The 25,663-nt window shown below is 37.8% G+C and overlaps 1 protein-coding gene across 1 annotated transcript; it reads right to left on the bottom strand.

The window, feature by feature from the left end:
• On the bottom strand, window positions 1–25,663 carry LOC137632038 (enkurin). The gene is made up of 6 exons (XM_068364013.1): window positions 25,519–25,663; window positions 24,462–24,637; window positions 23,887–23,962; window positions 5,082–5,229; window positions 508–678; window positions 1–240 (listed from the first exon to the last, which is right to left on the bottom strand). The coding sequence occupies exons 1-6, from the start codon at window positions 25,584–25,586 to the stop codon at window positions 73–75; spliced, it is 807 nt and encodes a 268-aa protein (XP_068220114.1). The 5' UTR covers window positions 25,587–25,663; the 3' UTR covers window positions 1–72.

The raw sequence follows: 25,663 nt of genomic DNA, 5'->3' as shown, positions 1-25,663 counted from the left end.
TCTCTTCTTTCCACCGAAGAGGTATTAGTCATTAAACTACGAACATTGTCTTAGACCATAGATATCATAGTATTAGTTCTTGATGGCCACTTTGTAGTTTTCAAGCAAGAATATGTAACGTCCAAGATCACTGACGGTCTGCTCGAGCATATCTCTCTTCTTCTTGTTTGCATTGGTTTCGCAAACAACCGGCAACGACTGGAGCTGACGCTGAGCTTCTCTCAGGTTGGTCTGTAATCCCTGCGGGAGGAAAACCGTTTTCTTTTTAGTGAATGTAATGCTAGCTAAGTATCAGTTTCTCATTCTACTTTATCGAGACTTGCTAAAGAAATTGAGTTAATGATTGTTATCCATCAAAATTAAATTAATGAACCTAGTGTCTAGCATGTGGTATACAAATGTCTGTTTCATTGTGAGCTACTGTATAAGTTTATCCCAAATTTTAAAACAGTTAGTTATGTTGGAAATATCTACAAGTGGCAGCACATGTGATTAAAATTGACATACTTTTAGCATTGCCGTGCGCTCTTGTTCTGTCAGAAGCGAGATGTCATCCTTAGCATCATCGGCCTTGCTACTCCGGCTCGTTCGTAGAGCTTCCTCTTGTTCGTCAATCTCCCTTTCGATTCGTAGCTGCTCTTGGCGACGTTGCAGGTAAGCTGGGACTTGGCCAAAATTCTGTGGAGCAAATGAAAGGTCCATTCAGCTTGTTTTAAGTCTGAGAAGCTAATGATAGTTACTGGATAATTCCAAGAGGAACGTTAAAATATTAGAGTATATTGCAGTTTACTCTAATGACTGCTTTCCTGGTCCTACAGGATTTACAAGATTTGTTTGTCGTATACATCCTTCAAGTATTTAGAGAACCATATAGCGTAACCCGTGTTTATTGTCAAATACACACTATCATATCAATTCATGAACAAAAAAGTCTCCAACTTCTTGAAACCCTTTACATTATCAGTCTATTTAATATCAAAGGAAAATAATTCAAGAAACCTTTGTGACATCCACATATATTTTCATGACAGCGTGGTTCAGATATAGGTGTGTTACAATAGTGGACTGTAATTTGTTTCTTAGTGCCTAACTATGTACTGTAATGTAGTAAGATTCCTGGATATCACTCGGAAATATTGATTTTTGAAAAGAAATATCTGGATGAATGTTTAGTTAAGGAACTTAGGATGAACTGTGTTATCATCATGATCGATTACTGAAATCTAACTATTGTAAGCTCGATAGTAGGTTGGCCAGGGCATCAGGCACCTGGTGAGATACTATCGCTAGAGTTATCGGGTCTTTGACTGGCCAGAGAGTACTAAACTGGATCCCTCTCTCTAGTTACGGATCATTTTTCCTTTGCCTACACATACATCGAATAGTCTGGTCTATTCTTTCCACATTTTCCATGTCCTCATACACCTGACAACACTAAGATTACCAAACAATTATTCTTTCCTGAAGGGGCTAACTACTGCACTGTAATTATTCAGTGTCTACTTTCCTCTTGATAAGGGTGGAATATAATTTAGCTATGGTAAGTAGCTCTTCTAGAAGGACAGTTTAAGATCAAACTATTGTTCTCTAGTCTTGGGTAGTGCCATAGCCTCTATACCATGACCTTCCACTGTCTTGGGATAGAGTTCTCTTGCCTGAGGGTACAGTTGGGCACACTATTCTATCTTTATGTCTCTTCCTCTTGCTGTTTTTGGAAGTTTTTATAGTTTATATATGAAAGATATAATTTAATGTTGTTCCTGTTCTTAAAATATTTAATTTTGATTGCTCATTACTTCTCTTTAAGTTTATTTATTTTCTTGTTTCCTCACCTCACTGGACTATTTTTCCCTGTTGGAGCCTTAATAGCATCCTGCTTTTCCAAATAGGGTTGTCGCTTGCTTTTCATAATAATAATAATAATAATAATAATGATAATAATAATAATGATAATAAGGTACCCACAGTACAACAGTAGGCTACAACTTAAGACATTCCTTGACACAATTGATAAAATGTGTTCCACCAAAATAAAGGATTACCGCTGTAATGATTGGATGACATTGGCTGCCTATTGAAGTTAGAATAAATTATGATATGTGCAATGACTCATCAAATTATCAGAACTAGACATCCAAAATATTTTGTAGAAAGGGTTACATATCGTGCAACCAACAAATCTCGACGACGCGAGAATAGTTGCGGAAGGCTTTCGGTTATTGGAGCAAAGATGCACCTCGATTGTATTATTATTATTACAATTACTTGACAAGCTACAACCCTAGTTGGAAGAGCAGGATGCTGTAAGCAGAGAGGCTCCAACAGGATAATAGCCCAGTGAGGAAAGGAAACCAGAAAAAAATTAAATATTATAAGAACAGTAACAACATAAAAATAAATATCTCGTATATAAACTATAAAAACTTTAACAAAACCAGATGAAGAGAAATAAGATTGAACGGTGGCCCGAGTGTACTCTCAAGCAAGAGAAATCTAACCCAAGAAAGTGGAAGACCATGGTACAGAGGTTATGGTACTACCCAAGACTAGAGAATAATGGTTTGATTTTGGAGTGTCCTTCTTCTAGAAATGCTGTTTACCATAGCTTAAGAGTCTCTTCTTCCCTTGCCTAGAGGAAAGTGGCCACTGAACAATGACAGTGCAGTAACCCCTTGGGTGAAGATGAATTGTTGGGTAGTCTCAGTGTTGTCAGGTGTATGAGGACAGAGGAGAGTATGTAAAGAATAGGCCAGGCTGTTCGGTGTATGTATAGGCAAAGGAAAAATAAACCGTAACCAGAGAGAAGGATCCAATGTAGTCCTGTCTGGCCAGTCAAAGGACACCACAACTCTCTAGCGGTAGTATCTCAACGGGTGGCTGCTTCCCTGGCCAACCTACTACCTATGTTTCTAGAACCTTCAAATATGCACCCCTAAGACCCTATCATAAAATCTTGGGGCTGGATATTTGAAAGTCAGAGAACCCAAATTGGTTTTAAATCTGTTTACAAATTTGTCAATTTAATAAATTACATGCTAGAATTAGAGTATGGCATAATTTAATTCCCTGCTTAGGCTAGGCATAATCCATTTATATTCAGTTGATATGGAATGGATTCCTCTTTCTTGTTAAGTTGGTAGGTAATAAATGAAGTGGCACGCCTTCATGCCCCGTTTCTAAGCTCTTTTCCATTGCACCCTTCTCACCAAAGCCACCAACGCATTCTGCCACAAACCCTTCTTGCTTAGTAAACTGGATCCGTTGGGAAAGTCAGGAATTTTACGTAAACTTAGACCTAGAAGATGCGTATTTTAAGGTAAGAAATGTGCAATGTAGGGTTTGGTAGGCCTATATGAAAGATTTATATGCAAATGATTGAATTCATTATTATTATTATTATTATTATTATTATTATTATTATTATTATTATTATTATTAATAATAGCTAAGCTACAACCTTAGTTGGAAAAGCAAGATGCCATAAGCCCAAGGGCACAAATAATAAAAGAAAAAAAAATAAAGAAGGAAGCAAGGAAATAAATAAACTACAAGAGAAGTAATGAACAAAATAAAATAATTTAAAAAAGTAACAACATTAAGATAGATATTTCATATATAAATTATAAAAACTTTAAAAAAAAACATCAGGATGAGAAATAAGATATGATAGCGTGCCCGAGTGCACCCTCAAGCAAGAGAACTCTACCCAAGACAGTGCAGTAGTTAACTCCTTGAGCGAAGAATTGTTTAGTAATCTCAATGTTGTCAGGTTTATGAGGACAGAGGGGAATATAGAAAGAATAGGCCAGACTATTCGGTGTATGTGTAGGTAAAGGAAAAATTAGCCTTAACAAAAGAGAGGGATCCATTGTAGTACTGTCTGGCCAGGCAAGGTCCAATAACTCGGTAGCGGTAGTATCTCAAGGGTGGATGGTGCCCTGGCCAACCTACTACCTATTAGGCTATTTGTTATCATATGTAAGAAAACATAGTGTGAGCTACGTAAGAAATGCAATCTTTTATTATATTGAATGGTCTTGGATTTATGGAATTGGGGCTATTAAAATGGCCACCAATTAAACCCGGCTCGGGGGCCTGTGGGCAAACCCTGTAGTTATACTGTGAAGTAAAAGTTGAACAGTAAGATTAAAAAAATTGATAATACAGTTGAAGGACATAAAGCAAGTACGGCTATGAGCCGACGAAGTCCTGCATACCCCCTTATAAGTAATGCCTCCCGTGTGCCCCTTACGATGCACTTACGGCCTTGTCCTACCACTGGGGTTTATGATAATGAGAGGCGAAATTACAAGAATAAAACGTGTGAAGTTTAAGTCATTGGCAATTAATCTTATTTCAATGATATCAGATTAACCAATTACTTTGATGAGCCACTTGACTCCCACAGAAGGCGTGGTATTACTTTAAACAGTTGAAAATCAAATCAAGGCATGAGAAATCGATTCCTTGTTATTATTGATTGATAAAGTGTGACAACTCTTGACAGACGGCAACATCATAAAGTCAAATTGAAATGTCACCTGATTTCAACGAAAGATCGGTCTCCTTAACAGCTTATTCAGTTCTGCGAAGGACAATATAACCTAACTGCATTAGTTATTTAACATTTCCATAATCTTAGCAAGCATTGAAAAGCTGAAAATGTGGCAAATGTTGTAAGCAAATGGTTAAGTATCGCAATTTTGTTGACTAATATGACAAAATGCGCTGGATATCTCTCCATCCTGGGTTTTCAAGTCTCGCGACCCGTTCTTACTTCTTTAGCCTCCCACCGAAACCACTCCTCCCTTTCGGTGCTGGCAGCCGCTGAAGTAAGATCGGAGATGAGTTGTACAGTATTGTGACGTTACGTAACACCTATTGAACCTGTTATTTAAGAGTGCTGATGCAGAAAATAAATTTAGGGAAACGGGAGAATATCTAAGACTAAAACGTGGTTATTGCAAAGAAAGAAAACATAAGGCCATGGAGGACTTTCAACAAAGATAACAAGTCTCTCTCTCTCTCTCTCTCTCTCTCTCTCTCTCTCTCTCTCTCTCTCTCTCTCTCTCTGTGTTTACCTTTTTGAAAATATATCTTGGAAAGAGGCCCGATGGCAGGAGATCTTGAGTGTCCCCACCAGGAACATCCACAAATCTTGGATCAGGCCTTCTAGGAGATAAAGCCTTCATGTGCTCGACGTTGCTGTCAACCCAGTTAATTCTTCCCCTGAAACAAGTAAACAAACTACCTTTGTTAGAAAGGGTAAAGTAACGGGTTAGAATAGAAAGTATGCAGAATCGAGAAACGTTTTCCGTTTATGTTTCACATAAGCCCTTGTGTGTATCCTATAGCATTAAAGGTATAACGAACGATAGATAAATACATTTATAAGTTACTTATTCAACACGCAAGTTATTAACTACAGATACAAGCACACACAATTTGTGTGTATGTATATATATATATATATATATATATATATATATATATATATATATATATATATATATATATATATACATATATTGTATATATATATATATATATATATATATATATATATATATATATATATATATTACTTGCTAAGCTACAACCCCAGTTGGAAAAGCAGAATCCTATAAGCCCAAGGGCTCCAACAGGGAAAATAGCCCAGTGAGCAAAAGTAATAAAGAAATAGATAAACTACAAGTGAAGTAATCAACAATTAAATAAAACAAATTCGTATATAAACTATACAAACTTAAAAAAACAAGAGGAAAAGAAATAATATAGAATAGTGTGCCCAAGTGTACCCTCATGCAAGTAGAAGGCCATGGTACAAAGGCTATGAAACTACCCAAGACTAGAGAACAATGGTTTGATTTTGGAGTGTCCTTCCCCTATAAGAGCTGCTTACCATAGTTAAAGAGTCTCCTCTACCCTCACCAAGAGAAAAGTAGCCAGTGAACAACAACAGTATGTGTTTTTGTGTGTAAAAGCTAATCATAATTCAAAGAGCCATGGAAAGACTAATGATAATAATAACACTAAGCAACAGAAAAAGAGCAACAAGGATACAAGAGCAAACTAGACGATATTCTAACAACGTATAAGAAAAAGAAATTGTCATGGGCAGGACATATAATGAGAATTACAGACAATAGATGGACATTAAGAATAACAGAATGGGTCCATAAAGACTACAAAAGAAGCAGGGGAAGGATGAGAAGACGATGGATTGACAAATTAAGAAAGTTTGCTGGTATGGAGCTGCATAGAAAGACAATAAATAGGTGCAAGTGGAAGAACATGTCTGAGGCCTTTGTTATTTAGTGTACTAGTAATGGCTGATGATGATCATTTTATATATATATATATATATATATATATATATATATATATATATATATATATATATATATATATAGGCCTATATATATATATATATATATATATATATATATATATATATTTATATATATATACTGTATATATGTATATATGTATATATATATATATATATATATATATATATATATATATATATATATATATATATATATATATATATATTCTTATGAAGCTGGTCTAGTGTAGAGTAAATAATTTATTAATGTATTTTATTTATATATTTCATTTGTGTATTTGAGGTGAATAGCCAGCTCATAAGATGAGTTCCTATGTAAATTATGTAAGTCTTTTGTCGTTAATTTCATAGTATTTTTCATTCAAGCCAGTATATGTAAATTTACATTATTTTTAAGAATAAACTTTTTATTTCACATATTTTATGACGAAGTCTTACGTATTCTGTTTGAGAGTGTTAAATGATCCATAATAGATATGAGCAAGGGCTTATGTAAATCTTGTTTATATTTTTACAAGGTTTTCTATAATGTTTGTGAGAAAATACGCAATTCTTATATTTCCCACATGTTTTGAAAGGTTCTCGAAAACCCCAGTGGTAGATTATATCTTTCTTTTTTTATTTCCGAGGACAAAGGTGGGTGGAGCCAGCTGAAAGAGAGTTGCCGTACAGCGAAGTTGATTTTCCTGTTCGATATGTGATAGTTGATAACTCAGGCATCACTAGGGGCCGGCCCCAAGCCACGAGAATAACCTATTAGAATATTCTGGAAGTAGCTAAGTTCATATATAAGCACCCCCACGGATGCATAGGTGCAGAAGAGAACCGACCTGTCCTGTGATGAAAGAGCCATCCCCATCTCTCTCTCTCACATGCCTTTCATACTAGATCGGTGTTTTTTTTAAAAAAGTGTTCAGTGAGTGTGAAATCTCAAGGTTCTGGTATGATGGGTTTTATGAATCCAGTATTTATAAAAAGTTCTCTAACAGTTTTTGTAACTGGCCCTGTACAAACGTGAAGTATATTTCTATCGTTATAAGGTTAACTATTTTCATTAAGTGTCAAGACTAATTAATTGTGTAAAAGTTAATTTTCAGTGAAACAAGTGATTGTATAATTTTCATAAGTATTATTTCATATGTCTTAGTTAAGGGTTTTGTTCAGATTTAATATTTCAAGTCAAGTGATTATATAATTTTCAGAGCGTAACATTTGTTTTGTCTTAATTTAAATTTTGTTCAGACTTAATATTTCGAGTGATTTATTTTTTCATGTAAATTCTTTCAAAGTGTTTTATTTTATATAGAATATATTTATTTTTATAAAGTGTGTATTATTTCAATCACCAGTGTTTATTTCAGTATTCACTCGTACCCCTGTTAAAGAATCGTAGTAAGAGGTGTTTTTGAATAATTCTTATTAATAATTACCCAGTTTTGTTTTGAGTGTACTTAAGAGACCTTTGGATATTCAGAGTTTTTATATATTGCTGCCTTGGAGTTATATAGCTGTCTCAGAGCTCAGGTATCAATATTTTCAAGTGTAACAGATTTAATGTAAAAACAAACAGGTGAGTTTGGAACTCAAAAGGTTGTGTAGCTTGTCAGCCGTAGTGTATATATATATATATATATATATATATATATATATATATATATATATATATATATATATATATATATGTGTGTGTGTGTGTGTGTGTGTGTGTGTGTGCGTGTGTAATATTATATTTTGGTTCCCAGACACGGGAATATTATATATATATATATATATATATATATATATATATATATATATATATATATATATATATATATATATATATATATATACACATATATAAACCGGTATATATATATATATATATATATATATATATATATATATATATATATATATATATATATATATATATATATATACTCTTAGCAAAGCATGAAAGAATAGCTCAGAGTATTTTGAGAGGTTTGGCCATGTGGAAGACAATATTTGCATAAAAAAGTGTAAAATTCAGATTAAAGTGGCTCGGAGTTATGGTAAGAGGAAGGCATAGAAATAACTGAATATATGGTGTAAAAGGCGTAGCGGTAAAGGAAAGGACTTGGTACGAGGAAGTTTGACGGTTTTACTGCGCAGGAGGTTCACCCACGATTCAGCGGTGAAAAATTGGCTGTGATAGTGATTGTTATGGTGTTATTCTTTGAAGTAACACCTTGTTATTATTATTATTATTATTATTATTATTATTATTATTATTATTATTATTTGCCAAGCTACAACATTGCAGTAGTTACCTTCTTGAACGAGGAAGAATTTTTTGACAAATCTCAGTGTTGTCAGGTGTATGAGACAGAGGATAATATGAAAAGAATAGGCCAGACTATTCGGTGTATGTTTCGCCAAAAGGAAAATGAACCGTAACCAGAGAGAAGGATCCAATGTAGTACTGTCTGGGCAGTTAAAGGACCCAATAACTCTCTAGCGGTAGTCTCAACGGGTGGCGCTCTATTGAATAACACACACACACCTGCACACACATATACACTTATATATATATATATATATATATATATATATATATATATATATATATATATATATATATATATATATATATATATATATATATATATATATATATATATATATTGTAAATATAAGACAAAAATACCTTTTATATCGAATTGACTCTGTCACGGAATCACAGACATATAGGAAAATTCTATTTATGAAAATCACTTCTGCCTGGCCGAAGATTTAAACCTTAGCATCAAGTAGAAATAAAGGAAAGTGGTAAATCGTTGACTTGAAAATCCAGCTATAAGGATAACTAAGAGTTGATTCCAACTCTGCCTTAATATTCCTTTCGAAATTAACCTATCTCTGCCATATTTACCAATCAGCTATAATGGTGGAGATTGGTTGACTTCGATTCTGAGTACAAACCCCTTAGATCAACAGGAATATATACGACAGAGTCCGAATTAAATGTTATCTTTCTTTATTGCCAGATGGTTAAGTCAACCGTCTACCTTGATTTTTGCTCAGCGGTAATGTTTGAATCCTTGGCCAGGCAGAAGCACTTATCATATAAAGAATTTCTCCAATAGTCTGCAATCCCCTGGTAGAATGAATTCCGTTCATGTCATCCGGGTATTGCCTATTTGAAACCTATAAACAACGGACTGCTATTGTATGATAAGATTTATTTTCTAAGAAAGTTACATTATGTTACATTATGCAATATTGAAATTGTGTTAGAGGGATTCTCTTGACTGGATACAATAAGGAAAAATATATATCTTATCCTAACTTTTTTTTAACTGGTGATTCATAGTTGTATTTTTTCTTCTAGTTTTCCCTGAAAGACTTAATTCTGGCTGCCTCTTGTATTAGTTATCTGAAGTGGATAGACAACTGTTGATTAATGAATAATTATCTGCTTGTAAGATACCATAGAACAATTTTGAAAACGTTTTGTTATCTTTTAAGGTATTTATTACCAATAATTGTAACGAAATGTAAGATGTAGGATGTGAGTGTCTAGAAGCTGTGATTGCTGAGTGTGATGCCATATTAACGATATTCTTCAACGAGGATTATATTCAGTTTGTCTTATATTTTAAGCATCAATTCTGAAATGGAACATTTTCAAATACTAGAAGGTGTACAATTCTTCAATACCTCCCAACTTTTTTTTTTTTTTTTTTTTTTTTCATAATACAAAAGAAATAAATTAATTTGGGGTTTGTGACGAAAACGGGAATATTTGCAATACAAATACCGTATGTATGGAAAATCGACTTTTTCGACCAAGGAACAGGCTATTTTTCTCACAACATATGAAAAGGTTTATTGCACTTTATTGCACTCTTTGCAGCAATTCAATCTCCTGAATGTAGATCTGGGGTTACTGAATCCCTTAATAGAGATCTAGCTAAAATTACTGCATGGTGCAAATTATGGGGTATGAAGTTGAATCCTAACAAAACTCTAAGTATGATTGTAAGTAGGTCGAGGACAGTAGTTTTTCAACATCCGGATCTTGGCATTGATAATGCTTCTTTAACTTTGTATGACTATTAAATTTTTAGGTGTGATTCTCGACAGCAAATGTACTTTTGAGAAACACATTAGGTCTGTCTTCTTTAATTGCACAAAAAAATGGCTTACCAGCAAACTTTTTCTCAGATTTTCGGTGTTCAATCTAATCTGTAGAAGTATTTTAATTCTTTCATTCTAATTTGTTTCGAGTATTGTTCACCTGTCTGGTCTTCAACTGCTGATTCTCATCTTAATTTGTTAAATTTCTTATTCCTGATCTAGATATCAATCTTTGGCACTGTCGTTCAATTAGTTTGTTATGCATGTTGCACATGATGTTTCATAACGATGACCATCCTTGGTATTCAGATCTTCCCAGACAATACCATCATGTTTGTAGTACTAGGTAAGCAATTAATTCTAATAGTCATGCTTTCTCCATCATGAGATTCAATACCACAAAGTATTCTGGAAGTTTTATTGCAGCTGTAACCGAGTCGTGGAATGGTTTTCCTAATCAGGTAGTTGAATCGGTAGAAATTTAAAAGTTTAAACTTGCAGCAAATGTTTTTATGTTGAACAGGCTCATATGTCTCTTTTTATAGTTTATATATGAAAGGTCTGTTTTAATGTTATTACTGTTCTCAAAGTAATTCATTTTAATTATTCATCACTTCTCTTGTAGTTTATTTATTTTCTTATTTCCTTTCCTCACTGAGCTATTTTTTTCCTGTTGGAGCCATTGGTTTTATAGCATCTTACTTTTCCAACTATGGTTGCAGCTTAGATAATAATAATAATAATAATAATAATAATAATAATAATAATAATAATAATAATAATAATAACGAAGTTATTTCCGCTTAAAAATATAGACTAGTGTTAAACATAATTAACCGTAGTATTTTCGAACCTGGAAGAATGACAATAACCCGATAAGTGATTCGTAAAAAAGCTGATTGGAAGTAGAGGTCATAATCTCCGATACTTCAACTTTCTGTTTATATTACATTTGGTGGTTTCTCAGTCAGAGTCTGTGAGCTGAGTGACCTAATACAGACAACAACGGTTTTCTGTACAGAAATGACGTGATCTAGTTTACCAGGGATACTAATAGATCAGGAAGCTTACTGAACAAAACTAATAGGCCTATTCATAATTGGTTAAAAAGAGCAAATAAATGTATTGAATGAATCTGCATAACAGCATTGCTTTTAAGCAGCTGCTTAGCATAAAAACAAGGTTTTCTAATGCCTATTGTCCATGAACTGTAAAAGATTGCATGGAATTTAAAATAACTCTTCTGTTTACTTATGTTGTCATAAATTAAGGTTGATGCTAAATAATTTTCTATAATAAGCTTTAGTCTGGGAGCTGGGTGAAGTTTAATTAACATGGAGGGTACAAAAGGTTTGAGTTCCTTATAATAAACGATATCGGCGTCAATGACCTTCGATGTCAGGATGCCAGAGAACTTCAAATCATCCATTCATTGGGGTGTAGTGCTAACCAGATTTTAAACAGAACAACCATTCTTACCATCAGCAGGGTGTGATAGGGGGCGCCACTCAAAAACCATCCCAAAATTGGATTTCATTAACATGAAAGGTACAAGATTCATTTCTGTGTCAATTAATTATGGACACCACACTTCATCCAAATTTGCAAGGTAATTTAAGAACAATGTTAATTAGTACTAATTAAAGTTTTAATTAACATGAAATATACAGGTACGAAACCACCGGGCTTTGTAGATGATGGTCATCTGAATATAATTCAGCAACCTAAGAATGGAAATTGAGGAGGGAAGGATAATTTAGAATAGGTCAAAAGTCATACCATACCCAATGACCCTTAATTAACTTTGAGATTAAAATGGCAGGTACATGTTTAAAACATGGATATTGTCGAGAATGGCGTAATGATTCACAATTACCAATTTAAAAATGGAAAGTGTGGTGGAAAGGTCACACAACACCTAACATTACACCTAATTAACATGGGGTGGCGGAGTGTACACATTTAAATCACATAAGCATTATTACGATTTGTCTCTTTATTAGGAATAACTATGAAAGTTTAATAATCAATAGAGATTTTTATAAGTGCTTATATATATATATATATATATATATATATATATATATATATATATATATATATATATATATATATATATATATATATATGTATATGTATGTATGTATAATATATATATATATATATATATATATATATATATATATATATATATATATATATATATATATATATATATAAAAGACTAATGATTGTACTCAATAAAACTGATTAAACCCTTAGAGTGCCAGGGATTTAGAAAAATTCCATCTCTGTGACTAGTATATTTTTACAAAAACAAATTTAACAACCGTGAAGTATCAAAATCAAGTAATCCTGTACTATGTTTACTAGCACTATAGAGAGCAAGAGTTAATTATCATGAGACTCTCCATCCTTATCTGATGATGACGGATCCCCTTTTTCATCCGAAGAGGACAGCTGGAAGTTCACATCAGATTCCTTTTCGGTAGCTTCCATGTCTGGTACCAATGCATCTGGCAGCTGGGGACTATTGAACCAAGAAATTTCATATGACTCATCTTAGCGTTCCCAACCTTCATCTTTAGTAGGATGTTGCTGGATGTTAGTAAAGCTTGTATTTGCCCACATTCTTGCAACGAAAGATGACCATTGGATATGTTGGGAAATCTCTGCCTTACAGGGTGGAATCATTGTAGTATTGATGCCCCCTTAATTACTTCAGGCCCAAAGTGTTTCTCAAATACCTCGTTCTAATGTGCAACCAAGGACAAGACTGGGCCCCATGTCTTTACACTATACATTCTTCCTGTGAAAGAGATTACAGCTTGAGTAGTCTTTCCACTCAGGTTTCCTTTTGCCATTTCTGCAAATGCTGTTTGTGCATCAGTGTACTATTCCAATTGCTTGAATGGGCTTGCCTTTGCTGACAAGGGATGAAGTGTAATCCAATTCGGTAAGGGAGTGGAAAGCATGTAGGGCATCGGAAAGCTTCTTTCCAATTGTCTTCTCTATGTCGGTTATGTTTATATACCTTATGTTGTTTCATAATGCTGTACTAACATCCCTCTATGTGTTTTCTTGAATGCTTCAGGAATAGTGGACTAGTATGACAGCAAGATCTGTGTCAGATACTTCCACGACCACAATCTGGACAATTCCATCGTCTATCAATTTTATATGAGCACAGATTAGTGTGCCCACTTCTTCGTGGTTTGTGTTTAATTCTTCATCAGCTTCTCTAACTACTATGTCTCCTTAGACGTAGAAATGAAAGCAGGCCACAAGGTAAAAGAGATAAACAAACAGTTGATCAATCTTGCATAATGCTGTGCCACACATTCTTCCGCTATTAACTGTGGTAGTTCCTCCTCGAATTATCTGGATTGTAGGTAGCCTACAAGGTTATTTGAACACTTGTTCATCACTAGATATATCATACTCCTGCTTCATCTTCTCACCAAGACCTCTTCTAGCCCATTCATTCCCCTGATATTGTAGTCACTTTCTAAAGAATACCAGCTGCTAAACCACCATACATTCCGGGAGGATAGTATGGGACGGTCTTCTGGAAAAAATATTCATCAATGAGAGTTGCATCCACTATGGGTGGAGCTGATCATTCGACTTTATCTTCCAGGAGATGGAGAAGAGCGCTCTTGTCTGTTTTCCCCATCTAGCCATCGGAGCTGCACATTGAGAGAGCAACTGTCATTAAGGGGTAGAAGAGAACAAGTTTCAAGTCCAAATCCTCCTTATAGGCTAATACAAGCAGTTGTTCCAACAGATAACGTGTACACACCAGACAGGCTATCCATTTGTGTTTGCTCTGTTTACTGGACTTGTAATTCTCCTTGAATGTCAGCAGTCTCTCCTTCCTATATCGACTGTTCTTTGGATCTTTGAAGCATGACCTGATGAAATCTTCATGGCTCTTTTTCCCCTTATATCTCAATACAAGTAAGCATTCCTTAATAGTTCCAGTGGTCACTTTTTCTCTTCTGATATTGACAAACTTGGGGATACTTCAAATAACTTCATAAAAGGATTGCAACATCCCTTTATTTGGTCAATGATTTTCTGTAAGTTGGTGGTATCCCTCTTGATTCGTGATTTGTGCAATTCCGCACTTATATCTTCATGGTTCGACATTCTGGCCAACTTCTGGACAGTATCTATGTTGGCTGTATGATCAGACTTAGTTATCATCAATCAAAGGCGTGCTCTGTAGTTGTTGGTAGAAGATGTCAGATCTGTGCATCTGCATTCACCATTTGCTCCAATGTTAGATCTACTGGATGTCTGCTAAATGACTTGCCTGTTCTCTTGATGGTAAAGGCACCATTCGGTAGAAGACTCCTAAGGCCAGCGTGTGTACTTTACTTTACTTTCACTTTGATGGCTGCTTTTCCAGTCCCATACAGCAGGAGAACCCTACTCTCTACAGGACCTCCGCTGTCGTTTTACCTTGTTCGTTCAGAGTATTAATCGTTTCAGGTCAAGTATTGTTTACAAAGGATATTCTTCTGTTTTTTTTTTTTGGCGTAAATTTCATTTCTATAAATTCAAAGCTTGTTACACTAATTCTTTTCAACGTTTTGAGATTTGAGTAACTTTTATGAATAAAGAGTCCGACACCCCCACCAGACCAACCTTCTCTCGCTATGCAAAAGAAGGCATGTGTGGGGGCGTCATTTTAGTGATCTCTGCCTTTTCCAAGTTATTTAACCATGTTTCAGATAATGCTAGCATATCCAAATATTTTTCGTTTATCAATTCTCGAATTTGAACAGTCTTATTACCTACAGATTGTATATTTACATAGCCACAGTTTATGACATCTCTAGTAACCATGATCAGTATTTTCCACTAGTCTTTTCAATTCCAAGTCATAAGCTTTGCAGTCTCTAGAATTTACTGTGAGGTCACTTGGTTTGTTTAACTTTGTGCAGTTTATACACTGACACTTGCAAATTACACTTCCTGGTGGAATGTCTGCCTGAACATTTCCCGCAGACTTTATCATCATTCTTAGACTTGCAATCTTTTTCAAAATGTCCATACCTTTGACAGTGGTAGCAGGTGATCACGTGGTACCTATCACGGATGTTATAGATACCCCATCATGAATAGCCCTCCGAACTTCAGGATCACATTTCAGCACATGATGGGTGCCGCCCCCCCCCCCTCCCCCAGGCATTTTTCTTCAGAACTACACTTATCTTCTCTTCTATATTTTGGATTTGGTCCAGGCAGCGATTTCTTTGAATCAAAGCATTTACTACATCATCTTCATCATTGTATACATTGCACATCATTATTTTTGGTTTTAGTTTTCCGATTTTTCTCGTTTCAGTGTCAGCCACCAATGTCTGAATTTTGTTTGTCGCCTCTTTTCTGATCATATTGTTTGCAAAGTTTACAACAACATTTCCATTCGTAGTTGACCTCGTGTTAAGTATAGGAATGTCTTTAAGTGCTTGTTCAACCTCATGTTTTCTTTCAGTACATTTAGTTGTTGTATTAGTTGATTTAATTATCAACAGATTTTTTTCCTTAACTTTGTCAACAAATGTCGGTTTCTCCGGTTTTGGGTCTATCAATATTTGAAGTGTTGCTTTAATTGATTCCAAATACATGGCAAGAATGTCAACTTTCTCAGTGAGGTCGGTGGTCTGGGTGGAATTTCCTGCGTTTGCGCTAAGGTCCACAAGTTTGTTTACTAAGTCATCTATTTTCGCATCTTGTTCATTCAGGGCCAGATCTCTCCCGTTCACATCTTCCTTTAATTTTGATATTACTAAATTATTTTGTCTGGCTTCACGTACGCAGTGTGGGCATAACTAATGTAGGTTATTCCATTCATTATCAGTGATGGCTGTCACTATATGCACTCATTTCCTATGGTAGAGTCTATTACATTCACATACTATCCATTTTTTCTGTTCTCCCTCTGTGTTATTACATATGAAGCAGACATAGTTAGGAGCAGACATAGTGTACTGTTTCTTATCACTTAGATTTCTCAGTAAGACTAACTGATATCTTTTCAATGATATTCTAAGCAAGAAACAAAGCTAAACACGACTCAGGGCGTGTATAGCAGAGCTCTACACGACACGTCCACACTCTGGCACTGTCAATGTTTACCAGATCCAACTGGAATTTGGACAACCAACTGGAATAAGTGATATACTTTGTTGCAGAAAATAGTTAGATATCTAGAGTAAGAGCATGTGGATGTAGTCAACATACATAATCCAGAACTGTGCTGTTTCCCCATATGTTCCAGTCCTTGTCTCATGTGTGTACTCCTCTTACTTTGTAATACATGAGGTAAATATCTCGGAAGACTCTTTGGCTCGCCATGTGTCCACATTTGGAGTTCTTTGATCATCTGCAGCTCTTTCCAATGAACACAACAAAGCTACAAGTTCTTCTCTTCCAGTGTCTGTATATATGTCTGGAAATGGAGAATTTCGAATACCAATGCAAGGATGAGATGGGTCTGTTTGCACCTGTCAGAATGTTTATCTGTTATCAAACTATTCACTGAGCCAGGTGCTAACACACCGCAGTCAGTGAGAATTCTAGGATCTCTGGATTCGTGGATGAACTTCCTATTGCTTTTAAAAAGCCCACTGCAACATGAAAGGCAGACACCTTCCAAGCCACCTTTGAAGACAGCTGTAGGTTGAGAGTGAAATGTACTCTGTCAGGGCAACTCCACGGAGATATTTTTTGTTTCCTATTCATATCATTGCTGTTTTTAATAGAGGCCTTATCCTCGTACGGGCTCTTGATTCAAAAAGTACAACGAGGGCCTCCTCTTCCTTACAGTATGTTGCAAATCTGCAATGCTTATTTCAACCTGATTTGGTTTCTAATATTATTTGTATATTTATTCTTCTGATGTTTCGAATTTTCTATAGTATTTTGGATTGCTCTACTTAATAATAATAATAATAATAATAATAATAATAATAATAGATTTGATTAATGTGACCTTCAGAAAAGGCATCTTCGGTTCAAGTGGCTTGGGAGTGGGTGGGATGCGTGTCGAAAGGCTGTCAGAACGCGAATGATGCCCCGTTAAACCCGTTTTCTGAAACCATCCGGCCCATTTTATTGCTCCCCAGACTGCCCGAGGCAACCTCCCCTAAGATCTTGGTTGACGCAGTAACACGCCGCACGCCCTGCAACATGTGCACGCCATTCATTAACCGTGTATGAAAGAGCCGTAAGGGCACCGCAGGGGTGCCACGAGCCTCTGTATCATTACTCCATAACAATTCTGCAAGGGAGGTAAGAACCAGCATCAAACCACACATAGTGCGGTGTGGCGCGGCACCGTGCGGACCTGTGTGGGTTCTTACCTCTTTTGTTATAAGGCCGAGCCACACTACTTACGGTTTCCTGCGACTTCATTGGCCGTGTGACGGGCCAAGAGAGGCTGTGACTAAGAAGGCAGGATGAAAGTAACTGAGTAACTTTATTACAGAACATCCGTTTATATATACTTAAACTCCAGACAAAAAGGACATAAAAACATAACAGGCAATTTCATGTTCAACCGACAGCTGGTGGTGTTAACGGTTAACGGTGAAAAAAACCGACATGTTATGTCGGGTCCCTATCAGTGCGAGGGGAGAGCGAAGATACAAAGCATAATATATACAAAAAAAGAAATGTCGTTACTATGTACGATCGTGTAACATACGCTTGGTACATGGCTTCCCCCCTAAAATGACATACTGTACATATTAAATAGGGCGCCCTGATCTAGAGAGGCGAACTGTAAGCGGGTCATCTGGCAGGAGATAAGCAGGTTTTAGACAATCAATGGAGACCCAGTCTTCTTTGCCACGAATGTTTAGTAGGAATGCTTTTGGACTGCGTCAGATCACAAGGAAAGGGCCCGTGTAAGGGGGCGTTAGCGGTGGCTTGCTAGTGTCGTTGCGTAGGAAGACATGCGTTGCAGAGTGCAAGTCTGTCAATATGTGATGCTTTGCTGGGGGCTTGTAAGTCTGGCGGCATGGAGTAAATTTTTCCACGACAAGATGTATGCACTGGAGATCGTCGGAGGAGGTTGCAGAAGGAAAATATTCGGCAGGGACGACCAACGGGTCGCCATACACCATTTCAGCTGCCGAGACATTGAGGGCATCTTTAGGAGTAGTCCTTAGTCCCAGGAGGACCCAGTTAAACTGAGTAAACCAGTTGGAATCCTTGCAGCGGGGCATCAAAGCTACTTTGAGGGTGCGATGAAAACGTTCAACCATTCCAATTGGCAGCGGGGTTGTAGGCAGTTGTCTGATGTAGGGTGATGCCCAAGAGATTCGCTAATGATGTCCACAATTGAGAGGTGAAAGTGGTACCCCTATCAGAAGTAATATGCTCAGAGATACCAAAGCAATCCATCCTGTGAGTAAGGCAGATGTACATGAGGCGGACATTGCAGTTTCCATGGGAATGGCTTCAGGCCAACGAGTGGAGCGGTCAAGGATGGTAAACAGGTAACGATGTCCTTGTGATGTGGGTAGGGGCCCTACAACGTCGACGTGAATGTGGGCGAAACGACGCTGAGGTTAAGGAAAGTTGCCCACTCCTGAATCCGTGTGTCGATGTACTTCGGAAGTTTGACAAGAAGTACAGGCGCGGACCCAATCCTTAGCATCCTTAGAAATGCCGTGCCAAATGAACTTCGTCTTCAGCAGCTGTGCAGTAGAACGGCACGAGGGATGTAAAAAGCCGTGAATGAAATCAAACACCTGTCGGCGCATGGGAGCAGGAATCCAAGGTCGCAGTCTACCAGTACTGACGTCACAGAGGAGGGTGGTGTTGGAGTCGTCGAGGGGAATGTCTTCCCAACGGAGGTATGTGCAGGATGTCCTACATGCTTGATACTCTGGATCCTGTCATTGGGCTTCAGCCAAGGCGTTGTAATCCAATTACAGTTGAACAGCAGCCAACGTGTTTCTTGACAGGGCATCGTCAACGGGATTCATTTTCCCAGGGACGTGTTGAAGGGTGCAATTGTATTAAGCCACGGCGGAGAGATGTCGGCGTTGACGGGCGGACCAGGCGTCAGACTATCGAGTGAAGGTGTGCACTAGACTAGAGGCATGTGGTCTGTGCGAATGACGAAGGGCGTACCTTCTAAGAAATGGCGAAAGTGACGGACAGCCAAGTGCACCGCCAGCAATTCCTGATCGAAGATAGAATAACCCGATTCTGCCTTGGACAGTTTTCTGCTGAAGAAGGCTAATGGGCGGGGCGAGCCATTGACCACCTGTTCGAGTACTGCACCAATAGCGATGTTGCTGGCATCGGTGGAGAGAAGGAGAGGGACATGTGGGATGGGAAAAGTAAAAGCTGCAGCGGTTGATAGGGCCTTCTTTGCATTGCAGAAGGCCGCTTCTTGAAGGGGACCCCACTTAAGGTCTTTTGGCTTGCCCTTGAGGGAGGTGTAGAGGGGAAACGGTGATATTAGTTGATCGTGCCCAAGAATTCCTGCAGAGCTTTGACGGTCGAGGGTGTGGGGAAGTTCTGAACAGCTGTTACCTTCTCAGGGCGTGGATGGACTCCTTCAGGAGTGATGCGGTGCCCTAAGAACGACACTTCGTTGGCGCCAAAGGTACACTTGTCATACCGGACTACAAAGCCGTTTTGTTGCAGGCGGTCGAGCACGATTCGCAGGTGACGGAGGTGTTCCTCTTTTGAGGAAGAGAACACAAGTATGTCGTCCACACAACATACACAGAAGGGGAGTTCCCCTAAGATGTCATCCATGAGACGTTAAAAAGTGGCCCCAGCATTACGAAGGCCAAAACAGGAGTAATTGAAGGTATATATACCAAACGGAGTGGTGATAGCAGTCTTTGGGATGTCTTCTGGGTTCATAGGCACCTGATAATACCCCTTCAGGAGGTCAAACGTGGAGAAAACCTTCACTTTGTGCAGATAGGAGGTCACGTCGGCGATGTTTGGGAGGGGGTAGTGATCCGGTTCTGTTTGCATGTTCAGGAGCCTGTAATCCCCGCACGGACGGAGGGAGCCGTCTTTCTTCAGAACGATGTGTAAGGGTGACGACCATGGGCTAGAGGCCTTTTGGCAAAGGCCCATTTCCTCCATTTCGGTGAACTACTGTTTGGCGACTGCCAATTATTCCGGTGCCAGACGTCTGATTTTGAGAAGATTGGGGTCCCGTCGTCTTGATATGGTGATAAATACCGTGCTTGGCAGGAGGTGTGGGCATTTGGCGAAGTTCTGGACGGAAAACTTCCGGGTACAACGTGAGGAGGGGGGCGTAGGCATACGTAGGTGCGCTAATGTGGAGAGCGAGGTTGGAGGGGGCGGGTTGAAGAGGTGTCGACAAGTACGAGTCTGCGTTGACCAATCGTCGGTGGGCGACATTGACCAGAAGGGGGAAATGAGAGAGGAAATCCGCACCAAGAATTGGCAATGTGACGTCAGCAACGAGAAACTTGCCATTAAATTTACCGTTTCCGAACGATAATGTGAGGTTCTCATAACCGTAGGTGGGTATCGCAGATCCGTTGGTAACTACCAGGTGGACGTCGGCAGACGTAGACAGACTACGTCGTGTCCTGAAGAGTTCCCTTAGCAAAAGAGAACGACAAGCACCCGTGTCTACCAAAAATCGCACACCCGTTCCTGCATCATGTAAAATGAAAAGATTAGAAACAAGGGAGGCTACCGCCATGAGCGATGGCCTACTTACACTTTTTTTGGCCACTGACAATTCTTGGCACATTTCTTTGCGGCTGCCCCGAATCTGAAGTGGTAGTAGCAAAACTGCGGCCGATGGGCGGCAGTAAGTGGCTGTGGAAGTCGTTGGTTGGGGCGTGAGCGAGTGGTGGGTGATGGGTGGCTTTGTCGTCGCTCCGGAACGTCATGGGGTAGGCGTGTATGTCCTACGGCATTCACGTCAGCTTCAGTTGACATTGAATAGGCATCCTCTTTGTCAGGAGTGGAGGCGTTGATGGAGGTCTTGAAGGTCGTGAAGTGGCTGTCCATAAGAGCGTCGGCTTTGTTCATTAAGTCCTTTATGGGTAAACTATCGACATCGGGTATGGCAGCGAGTACAGGTTCGGGTAAACACCGTATCCAAAGGGCACGGAGTAGGTTCACCTCACGAGGAGAGCCATCTGCGGCAGGTTGCAGGCGAGTGTTACTGGTCATTTCCTTGAGGGCGAGCGAAGCCCTTTGGTCCCCCAACGGTTGTTGAGAGAGCTGAAAAAGCTTTGCTATACGGACAGCTGAAGATAGCGAGTACTGCTGCAGAAGGTATGTTTTGAGGGCGTCATACGCTATTGGGGTGTCTCCTTGTTCACAAAGCCAGTCGCATATTTCCAGGAAGGTGTCCTCGGGTATCGCCGCGAGAACATAATCTGCTTTGGTGGTTGAACGAGTCACGCCCTTGATACGGAACTGGACTTTTGCGCGCTGAAACCTAGCAAACACCTCTCCGCTGGCGAACGACAAAAGTTTCAATGGGGCGGCGCCAACTTCCGTGGAGTCCGCCATAGTACCAATGACGGGGCGGGTGGAAGGCGGGAGGAGCGAGTCGACTTCCGGGGTCACCAATGTGACGGGCCGAGAGACGCTGTGACTAAGAAGGCAGGATGAAAGCAACTGAGTAACTTTATTACAGAACATCCATTTATATATACATAAACTCCAGGCAAAAAGGACATAAAAACATAACAGGCAATTTCATGTTCAACCGACAACTGGTGCTGTTAACAGTTAACGGTGAGAAAAACAGACATGTTATTTCAGGTCCCTATCAGTGCGGGGGGAGAGCGAAGATACAAAGCATAATATATACAAAAAAATAAATGTCGTTACTATGTATGATCGTGTAACACACGGTTGGTACAGCCGCCAGATGCCACGCAAGATTTTGAAATAGTTTATAAACATTGCCGTTCCGTAGGACCTTAGGCCTAGTTTGACGGGCCGCGCCAGACACCGCCAGCGACGTCCTAACCTTTTAGTGCTCTTTCTGGCCGCTTCTTGCGAGCCCACGCCGTAACAGCCCGAAACAAAAAAGTGCGTAGGTATGGACTTACCTTTATACCTTTCATGTTAATTAAGATGTTAATTAGGGTCATTGGTTGTGGTATGACCATTGAACTATTCTTCAGTATCATTCCCACCTCAACTTCCATTCTTAAGTTGGTAATTTATATTAAGATGACCATCATCTACAAATCCCCATTGGTTTTATACTTATACCTTCAATGTTGATTAAAATCTTAATTAGGGCTAATTAACGTCATTCTTAAATTCCATTCTTACCTTGCAGATTTAGATGAAGTGTGGTGTCCATTATCAATTGACAGAAATGAAACTAATACTTTTCATGTTAATTAAATCCAATTTTCGATGGTCATTGGGTGGCACCCCCTATCACACCCACCACTTGCGGAACGTAGGCTGTTCTGTAGTACTACACTCCAAGCACCTCTAACCTTATGTACCCTCCATGTTAATTGAACTTCACCCAGCTCCCAGATTACTTATTGATACCTATACGCATTCAGTTCGTCGAATTATCCTTTGTCCATAACAAGAATATTCTCTCGCTGAGTTTGCTACAGAGCAGTTCATTTTTATATTGAGAAACATGGAGGCAATTAGGACTGAAGAAATAGAGTCTTACCAATCATAAGACTCACGTACATGGCATCTCTGCACAAGTAGTTTTTCTGATTCGTCCTCCAGGACCGAATGAGAGGGCGAGGAGTACTGGGAATGAGAAATAACTAGATGGTTCTTTGCTTGTCTCCCCTACGCTATTCTTGAAAGCATTAATTTGCGTCATGTAGGCTATTCATTACATCTCTCTCTCTCTCTCTCTCTCTCTCTCTCTCTCTCTCTCTCTCTCTCTCTCTCTACACATACATACTCTTATATATATATATATATATATATATATATATATATATATATATATATACATATATATATATATATATATATATATATATATATATATATATATATATATATACACACATATACATACATACATATATATATATATATATATATATATATATATATATATATATATATATATATATATATATATATACATATATATACACACACACACACACATATATATATATATATATATATATATATATATATATATATATATATATATTCTCATTTATTCTCAATGAATACCTACAGGCTACTCCCTTTAAAGTTCCAAGCTGGAGAGCATGCCTGTCAGTTCTATAAATAGGCATAATGGAACGAAATTATTCGTATGACAAGAATACCAAATGTTTGCTGGAGCTCACACTCACAAATGGAGATCTTTCGTAATACCCTGTGACAGGTTCCAAGTTATGCAAATGGAAAGCAGGAAACTAGGATAGGATACTAACTTGTCCCTGTCTGGTGGCGGGTAGAGTACAGGTTTGGGGAGGGCTGGCCGTCGGTTGCAGTCGTGATGCTGAACAGCTGAAAATATATACACAAGATATGATTACTTAATACAAAGAATGCCACGAGAATAACTAGTGACTAGATATCTTGAAATTTGAAGGTAAAGATATCTTTTCCAGAAATCGTTTAAATGAGGTTGAAATCTTATGTTGTACCTATAATTTCTCTAAAAACGTAGTCATTGTACTTTTTGTGTACATTTCATCACAGCTAGTTACGAAATAATAAGCAATAATGTGTTGTAAGAAACTATGCCGCAAGAATTATACATGACAGTGATAATCCAAGAGGCTAATTTAATTCCATTTACCGCAAAAACAGTCTTTCAATGGTCTTTCAATATCCTTACATTCCTATATAAATAAGTTCAACTCGTGAATTATCCATTTCTACCCAGAATCTCAAGAAAATCATGAAACCCTTAACAAATAACTAAAAACTTCTCTTTTATGGAAAAAGCAATACAGAATACCCTCTTCCATTAGTAAACAGAAAACGAACATTGTCTCATTACCAGCTGCCTTAGCTTTGTTGGTCTCTGAAACAACCTTGTCGATGCTGTCTCTGTGGTGAGTTTTCATGTAGTTTGAAGGCCGTTCCACAGGAGTCCGAGCATAGCCCATCGTAGCATGGGCACCTTTGTAGGTTCTCTGCTCTTCGCGCACAGCTCCATGATGCTTTGAAACATGCCTGGGACGAAAACAACATAAACATGATTAAGTGCAATGTAGGCTAATGGGAAAAGCAAATATTGTATAATTCAAGTACCGATATATATATATATATATATATATATATATATATATATATATATATATATATATATATATATATATATATATATATATATGTGTGTGTGTGTGTGTGTGTGTGTGTGTGTAAATATCACCCACGAATGGCATTTAATACGAATTCTATCTTGGGAATACTGTATATATATATATATATGTATGTATGTGTGTGTAGGGCATTAAATTTCTTGCTAGCTCCACACCGATTTTTTTTTACCCCGTAAATCCCTTTCACCACTTGACAGCCAGGTGGAATGGCTCTTCTTTTGCCTAATAAACAACAATGCCGTTAATTAACCCTTATTAATTCTTTAAGATACAAGCTAAGTTTCCTCCAGTTAATTAATTAAAAGTATAAATTTTAAATCCCGTTTAAATCCCGGTAGCTTCTTTAACCTCTGTTCCACTGGCATACAAAATCCCTGGAATACCACTTTAATAATAAAAAAAAAAACGTATAATAAAAAATTCTGATTTGAAATATAGGCCCGTGAAATTTTTGTTCGTCATAACATGGTTATTATTTATAATTTTGTTTGGCTGACCAGAAAATAAAGATATAATTTCCTTTTACTCCTTGTCCGATAAGTTCAACCAAACATTTTATCCCTAGATTCTGTGGAAATATTGTAATTGCTCTCTCTCTCTCTCTCTCTCTCTCTCTCTCTCTCTCTCTCTCTCTCTCTCTCTCTCTCTCTCTCTTGAAATATTTGATCTCCTGTATATGCTTAGGTAATGAGCATTGCATTTTGACAATAATTCCACCCCTGTTTAACTAACCTTTTCTCCTTTTGGAAGATGACTTGTCTGGGAGGTAGAAGGTTCTTGATGTTTTCCTCTGGGTCCATAGGTAGTAGATAAATCCCTGTTCGCTCTAAATAGCCTTCCTTAAATGGGTTTCATTTTACATCGATTATCTGGCATA

Source organism: Palaemon carinicauda, chromosome 40 (genome assembly GCF_036898095.1).
Source record: "Palaemon carinicauda isolate YSFRI2023 chromosome 40, ASM3689809v2, whole genome shotgun sequence".
In the NCBI taxonomy this organism is placed as follows: domain Eukaryota; kingdom Metazoa; phylum Arthropoda; class Malacostraca; order Decapoda; family Palaemonidae; genus Palaemon; species Palaemon carinicauda.
This window is presented reverse-complemented; position numbering and strand designations above follow the sequence as displayed.